Raw genomic sequence first — 12753 nt, 5'->3', positions numbered from 1 at the left:
TGAAGGTGGTAATTTAAGTATTCACAATCTCAACAAGACACTGGTGTCTAAAAACTGTAATGACAGGAAAGAAGCAAAGGGGAAATTCAAGGCCACTGTGGCCTCAGGGTATATCTGTTTTAAGGGCATAAGGATAAACTGAGGGGCCACATGCCTTCATGGCCTCCATGAAAGTCCTGCCCTGCTTTGCAAACAGACAGACAGTCTAGGGACAGGCACTCTCCTGCCTCGGGCTATGGAGCCTTGGGGAATTAGTTACAGACTAATACCCTTCATCAGTAAAGGACCCAGCTTTAGAGAAAAGAGAAAGAGAGAGAGAGTGGAGAGAGAAAGAGAGAGCAAGAGATAATATAAAAATGAGAGAGTGGGCAGAGGCCCTGCTAGTGGCATCTGTTTCCTTTTCTAAACTGAAGCTGGTGAAAGGTTACGTGAGGATCTCAATGGGACCGCTGCCATACTCTACTTTCCATCAAGAATGTCGACATGTGCAGGCTAAAAGCCCAGTCAGGTGAAACAATTGAAATTGGAAAAAGAGAGCAGCAGGCATGAAATCACGGTTGTTATACACAGATTATATTCTGACAGTTCTCACAGTAGCTGAGGTATCACTATTAAACCCAATGGGCTCGCATCCCGCTTGTACGTTGAGGCCATATCGGAGGAGGCAGTTTGTATGAATGGCCGCTAGTTTTGCCGTTTTGCCACTGCTGGTGTCATTGAAGTGGATGGGTTTTTGCAGAACTTTACACTTGATTTTATTACCTTATAAACATTGTCATAAATACTTTATGCTTCCAGTCGCAGTCTTCTTTCAATCACCATGATCATTTTGTTATATTATGGTCCCATTTATTTTAAAATTGATGATAAAGTAGGGCAGATTTCTTTGTTGTTTTTTTTTTTTTACCATTCACCCACCACTGTGGGTGTGGCTAACTTCAGCTGGGTCAGCACCCACCATGACAACCAGGCATACTTAATGAACTGATGGGTGTGGACACATAAAAACCAAATTTTAACTCTTTCTGTACACTTTTTTGGAAAGAATCCCCCCCCCCCCCCCCATCCCAACCAATAACCTTTATTTTCTGTTTCCAATTCAGGACAGGATGTAGGAAGATGGCGGATTTGAGATCGCTGCAAAACAGGCTTCATTCACGGTCTAAAGAGTATATGGGCGTAACGCTGCAGTCCATTAATTTTCACACTCTATGGTTAAACCCTGAAAGTGACTCATGCATGCTGGAACTGAGGCACTGCACTCTCTGATTCTGGAGAGGGAGGGAGGGAGAGATAGAGAGAGAGAGAGAGAGAGGGCATGAGAGTCAGGAATAACAGCCTGTGAAAACTTTACTAAAGAACTAGGCAAAATATCGTCGTTGGAAACCTTGTATGTCCAAAACCATTGGATCTGCTATTTTCACTGTATGATGAAGTAGGGCTTTAATTTATGAAAGAGCATACTATTTTGAAACTTGGAGATACAAGGTGTCTGCCCGACAATGACGATATGTTACATCTGGGCAGTTTAGATATTTTGCATTTTTTATTTTTTTTTGTACTTCCGTTCTTGAGCTCCATTGTTATTTTTATTTTTTTTAGCTGAACTTTACTTGTTAATCTATAGTTAACAGCACTATTGACCAAGTGATTGATGATGACACAGCCAATGGATTGTTGAAGACGCAGAGGGCCAAGTAACAGACGATTTGAAATGTGTCTGATTTGCAGAGATAATGAAGATAGATTTCCCCGCTTTTCTGTTCTTTTTCACAGGCAAGATTTCTGAGGCTAATTCAATTTTCCAGCCAATTACCTGCCTGACAAGACCTTTGAGACAGAGACAGAGAATGACATTTAAAGAAATGTGATGACATCCAGTGTTGTGCCTGGACACGTTCAATGAACGGTCGTTCATATGTTGGGGCGAACGTGAACTGAATGTACTGTATTTCCTCTCTATCCGTGAACGGCGCTTGACGGCTCGTTCGCGGTGTGGCCCGTCGTCTCGTCTTTGAATTGCTGTGTGTGTGTATCGCCTCCTCGTTACGTCTCCCAAGTAAAGCCTGATTTATACTTTGTCGTATGATATTATGTGTTGCATGCCGAAAATAGCTGATCTGCAAGCTCACATCCAAGGGACGTTGTGAACTTGAAAATCAGCTATTTTCACCATGCAGAAACACACAGGATGTGCGAAGTTTAGAAACTTCTGCCTTCACAATAAAAGCTTAAAGGATTATGGATTCGTTGGCATTTCACATAGACGGGTTTCTTGTTTACAAACACTGAGACTAAATGCACAGCTGAATGTATCATGTAATCAATTCCCACCAATCCCCAAACCTGTTGTTTTGGGGAGTGCTGGTTTCATTGGCTAATTTTGGTACCGAACCTGCGCACGCATCTACTTCTTATCAGTGTAACGTGGACCAGAAACCCGTCCATAGAAAAGGGGTGCAAGAGGAGTGGGCACGTCAATGTTAAATTCTATGAAATAATTGCTGTGTAGTTCTATATGGGCTGTGTCAATAATTTGTACAATTATGACAAATAATAGCTTGCAGCAATGTATTAAAAAAAAAGAAAAGAAAATAACTGAACTAGTTCATTTTTTGGAACCCTGAACTTTAGTTCAAAATGTTGAATTATGAACTATGATCTAGTAAAGTTCATGTAGAAAGTGAACTTTCCCCAACACTGATGACATCCATGCCAAGGAATCATATGAGAGCTGCAGCCGTTTTGAATGTTTGACTTACGATGCACCTCATACACTCTCGCAAAGAAACAAAACAAAACTGCAAGTTTTAAAAGGTCTACAATGTCAAAAACAGTTTAAATAGCAGGTTCAGGTCAGTGCATACCTATTCCAGCAGTTTAAAAGCACATAGTAATCACCTATTAATTACACAGCTAAGCAAGGGTTAAAAGCATGCCATAAAGGAGCCCCATCGGGAGGACACAGCACCTCCGTCCCAGATTAATCTGGGATGGAAAAAATGTCCTATGGAGGAGAAAAGATCTGAATTTGAGGTTAAATGTGAATGCTACCGTTTTTCCGGGACCCCACATATGGCTACAGACAGAACTGGGGTTGAGGTTTGTTGGAAGGTGATGACGGCTTCCTCCTGGGAAACTAATCTGACAGCCTGACAGCACAAACAACACATTCTGTGACAGTAGAGTGTTCTAATCCAGATCAGACATGTTGTAATGCTGCATTCAGCCCAGCTGTGAGTGATCCAGTGGTTAATTATAGCAGCATGCTCATCCCATCCTAAAACGTTGTCACTTTTAGTGGTGTCAGACATTGCAAATTAGATTAAGATGTTGCTCGCTAATAAATATTGGTGATAGACACGCACGCACGCGCGCACGCGCGCACGCACGCGCGCACGCACACGCGCGCACACACACGAGCACACACACGCGCACACACACACACACACACACACGCACACAGGAACGTGCAGAGAATATTAGAGAGGCAGGGGCTGAAATTTCTAAAGTGGTGAAAAATACTGAAAATAGCAGACCTCCAAGCTCACAACGCGTCGCAGCGGTGCTTGATACCAGACTAAACTAAGCATAATCAAGTCAATTCTGGAGATGCGGTGTAAAGGCTTGGATTTCTACACAGAGATGGCAATTCTTTCAACATAAAATGCTGCATTCAAGTTCATGAGAGTTTAGACAAGGCAATTAATTCTCTTGAATGCTGCTTTCAGGTATGGCATGGAAAGAGGGCATTTGCATTTATTTCACCATAGTGAAAACTGCATTCACAGACCTGCCAACCCTGGGAAATTTTTTTGAGTACTCATGCGCGGGCACGAAGTGCCCGCGCGGCGCCCGCAGCGCCCGCGCAGTGGGCGCGGCGCCGAATTTTTGTTGTTTTCCCGCACAAAACAGCGTATATTTTGGGGGGTTCCATGCACCTTTTTGGGTGGGACCTTTACAGTTATGTTAACAAAATTTCACACCAGAAATGTAGCACATTGCATGTCTTGACTTACACTAATAGGAGGAGGCAAGATGTTAGAACAACCTCTTAAATAAAAATGCCATTTGGTCTGGAGGCTAGTATTACCAGGCAATACAGTAATGTTGCTTTGGCAATATTGTTGACAAATCTTTAATAAAATATACTAACTGCACTTGCTCAGAGTTAGTTAACAATAGACTCGCAAAACAGTCACCAGTGACTTCAGGAATGAACATACATCAATATAATCCTGTTATTCAAATTGCAAAATAGCTTTTCATTGTAGGCTATTTACATAAACCTGTGTCTTTGTTAATTGAGCAGCCTAAATAAAACCATATGTCTGTGCATGATTTGCATGAAGTTGAAGGTATTCAACTCATGTAGGTTTCTATTCCATCCATGATATATAGGCCTACATTGTGTATAGATCACATACAGCCTAGTCTGTATATTCATTCATATAGGCTGCAGGCTACTCATTGTTGATAGACCATTAATGTCTTCATATATTCAAAGGTGATAAATAATTTGTTCACTGTTAATGTGTTTGACAATACACATGGGCCTAATTCATTCATTCATACTCATTTAGAGATAAAGTGGAACAGGCAGCCCAGTATGTTATCCAATCATGGCCAATGTATATCAGTTCATTGTACTAAGCCCTGGGTGACTGGGTCACACGTTTTGACTGGTTGCTCGCTGCAACACCGTCGTATGACGAATTACAACACTTCATACACAACACAACAGCTCCAGGCGGACCGCAGCCGCTTGTTGTTTTGTTTCACCAGCGTCGCAAGATAGGTTTAGGTTAGGCAATAGGCATAGTACGAGATTTCACCAATTCTCACCCTCGTGGCTGCTATGACATGTGAATTCACCTCAGAGGAGGGTTTTAAAAGTTTATTATTAGCCTACCTGTTAAGACTCGTTGGCAGCACACCACGGCCATTCTCCGTAGTATCTTCTTTATAAATTAATCTGATTAATATCGCCGCTATGTGAAATCCGAGCGATAACGCGTCGCTGTGAGATGTGTGCATGCTGAAACTAAACCAAAACCTTCTTCTTATAACTCTATGACCAAAACAAAACAAACTCCGTCCGCGTTAAATTCTTCTTCTACCGACAAAACGAGCATCGCTTCCGTTCTAGTGCTCCGCAGCGCCATGCACCCCATTCACACACCTGGGAGTGGTGCCTGGGAGAACTACACGGCATGGAGCAAAAATGTTGGCCTCACAACACAACGCAGAATGTGTTATGTGTTACCATGGTTCCCCCGAACCAAAAATGCGTAGCCGTTAGAGGAGTTTGCGTACCTGCGTACAGAGCCTTAAAATGCGTGCTTAGTACGCAAAATGCGTACGGGTTGGCAGGTCTGCATTCATGGTTCTGGAGAGGGCACTTTTTACAGACGGATAAAAGGGCAAGGGGCTCAAGCCCCCTTTGATGTCTATGTGTGCACACACCTCCTAGAGTTCATGTGTTGGGTGCTTGGCGTCCAGCAGCCAGTGTTGATAGACAGCCACAGGGTTGACATTCCAGTGCTTGTGGAAGGAGATGACCTCCTGCGGGGGCAGCAAGGATCTGGAGTAGTCATCTGGACGCGCCTGTACGGGACACACAACACCCTGCTGTCAACGGATCTGTGTGTGTGTGTGTGTGTGTGTGTGTGTGTGTGTGTGCGTGCGTGCGTACAACTCTTAAAAAAAAAAAATAGTCAGGGAAGTTGTTAGGGTTAGGATCAGAAGTCAGCCCAGCTCCCAATCGAGACATCAGTCATATCAAAACGTGACTATACTGTAACTCTTTTTTGCAACTCCTCACTGGCCTCCCAGCATGTGCACTTAAGCCACTCCAAATGATCCAGAGTGCTGCCAGCACGCAGCAAATGTCTCTCCTTTTCTCCGCTCCCTCCATTGGCTCCCAATTACTGCCCCGCACAGAGAACAAAACACTACTGTTGTTGGCCTACAAAGCAATCAAAGGTATGTCACCCCCGATAGCTTCAAAGCCTGATCCAACCCTACAACCCCTCCCTCCCGCTCACTCAGATCAGGGAAGCTCAGTCAGAACCTTGTAGAAAACAAAAACGAGCACACTCATTCTGTGCACGGCTCAAGAAGATTCACAGTGAGAAAGTAATTTTATCAGCTGCCAGAACATTCCCTAAAACATCCGGCACAATGCTCCACACGTCCAAGACTCTTCTCCCTTCTGGCTCCCGAACTGTGGAACGAACTGCCCATTGTAACACCCAATCTTCCTCAGTAATCTGAAGACTCACCTTACCCCTTCAGACTCCACCTTAGCCCGCCCCGTTCCCTTGCCTTGATGACCTTGCGGGCTTATGCAAAGGTTAAAATGTAATTTAGTCCAACGACGCACAACTAATTATAACTCAAAAATGTAGGGCTAGGATTAATAATTTAACCCAATCCGGGAAAGTGTCTGTGTCATTTAAGATTTTAGCTAAATAGCAACATAAGCTTTTCAGAACACTGTTAGGATTTAGAATGCATTTTTTAAATGTGTCTTAGGTAAAAAATGGCATTTATAAAATTGCAGATCGTTGCAGATGTGTGTCCTCACACATACTGTGTAATTCAAATGTACACAGGTGCGTGCGCGTGTGTGTGTGTGTGTATGTGACTACCTGGTGAAAAAGGCTGCTGTGAGTTGCTGGGACTCCCAGGGAGGACAGACACTTCCCCATCACCATGTCATCAGGAGCATCATCACTATGGCAACCACAACCACTGGAGACTAGCCTGGAGACGGCCTCTCTACTCAGTACCACCCTACAAACACGCACGCACGCACGCACGCACGCACGCACGCACGCACGCACGCACGCACGCACGCACGCACGCACGCACGCACGCACGCACGCACGCACACACACACACACACACACACACACACACACACACACACACACACACACACACACACACACACACACACACACACACACACACACACACACACACACACACACACACACACACACACACACACACACACACACACACACACACACACACACACACACAAAAGGTGACAAATCAACGATAACAATGATATCAAACACAATACCATTTGGCATAATTAAAGGGGAGATATAATGGACCAAATGTTGGCATATTTTGGGTCGGCACTAACCACACGTTTGGCTGTGGTGCTCACTCCACGAATGCACGATGCTTACAAGCTGTACCTCGTTGTAAAGGTGACAAATCAACAATAACAATATAAAAACAATAAAAATGTGTATTATTACAGGAGAGATACTGTATAATGGACCGAAGTCAAGTTTCCTTTCTTTGTGCTGAGTTTATATATACTGTAGTATATGTATATAGTATATGTATGTACAGTACCGGTAGCATATGTTTCCAGTACATACCCTCCTCCTCCAGTGATGTAGCTGTATCCGCTGTGAGCCAGACTGTAGCCGTACCTCTCTCCCACACTGACCGCCTCCCTGGGGTCATAACAGCTCAGGAGCCTCCTCAGTCTGGAGAGACTGGAGGTATACGCACGCACACGCACACGCACACGCACACGCACACACAGTTAAAAATACACAGTTCCCAACCCAAAGTTCAATCAAAACTTTAAAAGTTTAACAATGTCCTTCGGGCAAATTGGAAGTTATTATGGTGTGGTTCTGCAAGAGGCTAGCTGTATATTACAGGGTGTGTGTGTGTGTGTGTGTGTGTGTGTGTGTGTGTGTGTGTGTGTGTGTGTGTGTGTGTGTGTGTGTGTGTGTGTGTGTGTGTGTGTGTGTGGTGAACTTTGCCTGGGCAGGTGTGTGTGTGTGTGTGTGTGTGTGTGTGTGTGTGTGTGTGTGTGTGTGTGTGTGTGTGTGTGTGTGTGTGTGTGTGTGTGTGTGTGTGTGTGTGTGTGTGTGTGTGTGTGAGAGAGAGTTTGTCTAGCTACACTTATGGGGACTAAACGCATGTTCACACAGTCACCTGCAGGGGACCTCTGACAGTGTGGGGACCAAATAGTAGGTCCCCTCAACGGTTAGGGTTAGGGTTAGGGATAGAGGTTAGGGTTAGGGATAGAGGTTAGGGTAAGGCCACAGGACTTGCATAAAAATGTAAATGAATGGGTTAGGGTTAGGGTTAGGTTTAGAGTCACATGTAGATAAGTCATAGATATGTCATAGACGACAGCCTGGTCACAAGAAGTATGAGATCCATGTATAACGTCCTATTTACAGTATATATTTAGTTAAAATGGAATTATATTTTCAAAAGTAAACTAACTCACCACATTTCTATACCTTATCAGTGTGTCATCATCAGCAATGAGCAGCCAATCAGCATTCGGCACAGCATCAGTCAGGAACCGTCTCAGGATGGCAAAAGTCTTCCCACAATGCCCTGCATGAGAGCAAGCGGAGAATGATAATTTCTATATGTTGTTTGCTTGAGAACACTGCAAGCTTCTCCGCTCAGGGGGCCGATATACTCGCACATTATTGTTTAACTCATTCCACTGCCAAGAATAGTTAACCGAAATAGCCCTCACTGCCAGCTATTTATCGTTTTTCCTTACCTTATCAACTGGTCACAGAATATTTTTCTATTGATCCCTAGATCAATGGACATGGACGCGCTTTCTGCTTCCGTGGATAATAAATGCAACTTGTTTGAGCCAGGCAATGCATAGTTATGGCCGATTGAAAATGCAGTGTTTTGACTAACACGGTGCGAGAACACAGTTCTGTCCGTGATGTAAGCTTTGGTGATGTCGTTCTCTGCATACTTTCTATGATGTTAGTCTCATATGGCGTTAGTCTCGTGCTCATACTGACATAGGGAAGCGGGTGGAGCGCCGTTTTTTCAATGATGTAATTCTTGTTCAGTTTCCGCTGTGATTTCCATTTCTGTACACCAGATGGGGCTGATCGCTAACTTGTGAAGAAAAGCAAAAAAAAACAAAAAAACATAACTTTTGTTTAATTAACACATCTGTTGCCAACCCCGAGTTTCCCGAGTTTGAAAAGGTACCACCCCTGTGCCAACCCTGAGTTTCCCGAGTTTGGGCCGTTTTTGAAGATTTTTTTTCATTTTTTTTTTCAAAAAAATGTTTTGGACCTCCAGAAATGTATTAGGCATGATCGCGATCGCGAAATTGCATGTTTAACCCCCATACCAACCCATTCTTTCAAACATGGCAGCCATGTTTGTTTACATCTGAAGAAAACATAATGGCTGATAAATCATGAATGCCTGAACGGATTTCCAAGCAGATTTAGGCATGGGCGTGCACGATCCATGCACTATAAATTACATGGAAGTCTATGGAGACCATGGCATCGCGGGACATTGAAGAGAAAAAATCACTGCAACTTAAGTGTTAAAAATTTTACACAGTAGGAAATGCATGTATTTAATTCAGTCTGATCAGAAGCAGGGAGATAACTCATATCCCCCACTGGCGATTGAAACTGGTGGGGAGGTGGAATCAAAAGCAGAGGCATGGCTTTTCTCGCCCATCCCTCCCATCAAATCGAATTGTGCATTATAGATAGCGATAGGAGGGATTCAGCTCAGAGGATGCTTTCAAAGCCTGCCCTGTGCCCACTGGTGTGTGTGAATCTCACAGGGATCTTTAAAAGTATTACACTTCAGAGAAAATACTTCTGAATGAGACGGTTTGATAAGGGGCTGTCTTCCACAGATTTCAGCAAAACAACTTTCTGCCATGCATTGATATACATTGAAGATCTTTATTAGTGGGCGACTTTATGCTTTGTTATTATTTCATTTAAACAAAAAGTTTGTCCCCGATACTCCTCCCACAGTTTTGGTGGCACGTGCACGCACGCACACACACACACACACACACACACACACACACACACACACACACACACACACACACACACACACACACACACACACACACACACACACACACACACACACACACACACACACACACACACACACACACACACACACACACGATTCCGCTCTTTTGAACAGCTCTTTTAAATGAACGACTGGATTCGGCAATCGCGGGAGGCCGGGAGCCGTTCCTTGTGTGGGAGTGTCGAGAACAGATCCAGAATCAACGGATCATCCACAGGGGAGGCACAGCCCATCAGACTGCATGATGTCTCGTCCCCACTCGCAGGGCACGTTCCAGGAGACTAGTTGTGGCTTTATAATTTCACAGCGCACAGTAGGCAGATAAACAACGATTAGCCAAACAAGAAAACGCGGGGCTGTTGTAGCTTTTTTACAAAGCTGAATTTTTAATCGAGTCGCAACACTACCTCACATTTAACGATTGAATAACGACCGAATCACGGGAGCGCGCTGCGACTTTATTACGACTGAGGCTGTTGTTGCTTTTTTACAAAGCCGAATTTTTAATATGGTCGGATAGTTGTTGTTGTTGTAGCTTGAGGTAGCATTGGCTGCTACTGAGTGCTCACAAGACGACAAGACACGCAATGGTGGTTGAAACGGTGTTACCGATAACCGCGGTGTTGACACTGACTATATTTTTTTTGTTAAAAATCTCATACCGTTGTAACCCTATTAAAAAGTAAAAAGTAAAAGTATATTACAAATATAAAATATTTAAAATGATAATTATAATGAGTTAGGCTCTGCTACAAGGTCAGTCCATAAATGTATTACTATACACAAATGGAAAAACCGCTCATTTACAGCTTATTATGCCACCAATTAGCTTACCTTTTGATTCATTCTCTGTATCACACATGTAGGCCTATGTCTTGTGTAAGGTGGTCTGTCTTGGAGTTCCAGTAAAAAAAATGAGTTCCAGTAAAACAAAATAACATTTACTCCCTAATAAATCATTGGTTAAAATAGTAAATGGTGCATTTATAAAGAGCCTTTATCCAAGGCGCTTCACACTTATTGTGCATTACAATTACATTCATCCATTCTATTCACACACACATTCATACACCGATGGCGGGGCACCACCAACCTGCTCATCGGGAGCAATTAGGGGTTCAGTGTCTTGTTCAAGGACACTTCGACACTAACTCTGGGGGAGCCTGACCGATTGTTTCTCTTCTTACTGGTGTACAAAGGGAAAATTTGTACTTTTAGCAGGAAGAGGTGACTGACTGTACTGCCTCAACACAAGCCCTGACACACTTCACTTGACCCACTTCATTATCTCTTTGTATGTGTTGTACTTACTTATCTCTTGCTGTTATGCTGCGTTCACACTAGCTAAGCAGCAACACATGCAAATTATAAAAAGACAAGCGTGGTCAGCAGCTACATTGCAGCCGAGCCAGCAAGAATGAGCTGTCCAGTTGGACAGGCATTGGCAGTCTGTTTCTGTCTCTCCAACCATCTGTATCGCTCTCAAGGCTCCCTCATTGTATTACGATATATACCAGTAAGACTAACCCTAATCGTGAGATTAGCGACTGTCAGGTCACATGTATGCACAAATAGGCCTGTAAGTGCCATTAGGACTCTAGACATACTGTGTACCGCTTTGCGTGATTTTAGGGCAAAATCTGTAGGAGCATGTAGGAGCATGCAGTGTCCAAAAATGTGATGGTGGCAAGATGGGGCAGATCCATGTTGATGACATGACTCTAGACATACTGTGTACCGCTTTGCGTGATTTTAGGGCAAAATCTGAGCAGTGTCCAAAAATGTGCTTGAGCAGTGTGCAAAAATGAGTTTTGCGCAAAAATCAGCCTGATGGTGGCGCTAAATGGGACAGATCCATGTTGATGACATGACTCTAGACATACTGTGTACCACTGTGCGTGATTTTAGGGCAAAATGTGTAGGAGCAGTGTCCAAAAATGGGTTTTGCAAGAATCGGCCTCATGGCAGCGCTAGAAGAGGGGCATGTGAGAAATGAGAGGTTGTGGTTTGGCAGACAAGGAGTGTGTGTGCAAAGTTTGGCATGGTTATGGGCAACGGTGGCGAAGATATGAGTAGGGGAAAAGTGTGGCTATGGCTGGTGATATGGGCAGATGATGAGAGGCTCATCTCAAAGCCTCCGGGTTGCTATTTTGGGTAGTCTGGGTTTCCGAGGCTAGACTGAAAGAGACAGAGAAAAAGGCAGGGAGGCAGTGTCAGCCTACGGAGATAAAGACAATTAAGCTAGGAAATGAGGTGGCAAAGAGTGCCGGCGTTCCCCGAAGCAGAATGAAACAGAGCGAGAGAGAAAACTTCAGGGAACCAATGGAAGGTAATGTACATTTCCTCAAATACTGTGCCCAGTGAAGTAAATTACTCAGGTGCTTGTCATTTACTTAATGTGAATAATGCAACTTTTGGATACTTTATTGCGACCGTCAGGTCGCAGTTACTATGAAAACCTCCACCGGCTGTCCGTCAGTCCATCCCTCCGTCTGTCACATCACGGCACGTCACTTCACACTCTTGGTCCTACTCTTATCTCCGGCACTGTTGCCCCTATACATGCCAAACTTTGCACACACACTCCTAGGCTGGCAAACCACAACCTCCAGCCCTGATTTCTCACATGGCCCTCTTCTAGCGCCACCATGAGGCAGATTTCTGCAGAACACATTTTTGGACACTGCTCCTACAGATTTGCCCTAATATCATGCAAAGCGGTACACAGCATCTCTAAAGTCATGTCACCAACATGGATCTGTCCCATTTCCCATATTCCCTCCTGATTGGCTACAATTGCCTTATCTCCCGATTAGGGAGTCTTACTGGTACTTCTACTCCCCTTCATATTAGGGACTAATATTG

At 44.0% G+C, this 12753-nt stretch overlaps 1 protein-coding gene across 1 annotated transcript in view; it reads right to left on the bottom strand.

Annotated features, from left to right (window-relative positions):
* Positions 1–1157: 1157 nt before the first annotated feature.
* The window catches only part of LOC308305142 (beta-1,3-glucosyltransferase-like), a 64113-nt gene continuing 52517 nt past the window's right edge, over positions 1158–12753 (bottom strand). Inside the window, exons 12-16 of the mRNA XM_080749842.1 lie at positions 8292–8391; positions 7407–7526; positions 6654–6798; positions 5467–5607; positions 1158–1271 (exon numbers count right to left, since the gene is read on the bottom strand). Of these exons, the coding sequence (XP_080605968.1) occupies positions 5470–5607; positions 6654–6798; positions 7407–7526; positions 8292–8391 (503 nt within the window). The 3' untranslated portion in view covers positions 1158–1271; positions 5467–5469. The remainder of the gene's footprint in view (positions 1272–5466; positions 5608–6653; positions 6799–7406; positions 7527–8291; positions 8392–12753) is intronic.

Source organism: Nannobrachium achirus, assembly GCF_963921795.1.
Source record: "Nannobrachium achirus genome assembly, chromosome: 19".
In the NCBI taxonomy this organism is placed as follows: Eukaryota; Metazoa; Chordata; class Actinopteri; order Myctophiformes; family Myctophidae; genus Nannobrachium; species Nannobrachium achirus.
Note: the sequence above shows the minus strand (reverse complement) of the source record. Positions and strands in the feature narration are given on the sequence as shown.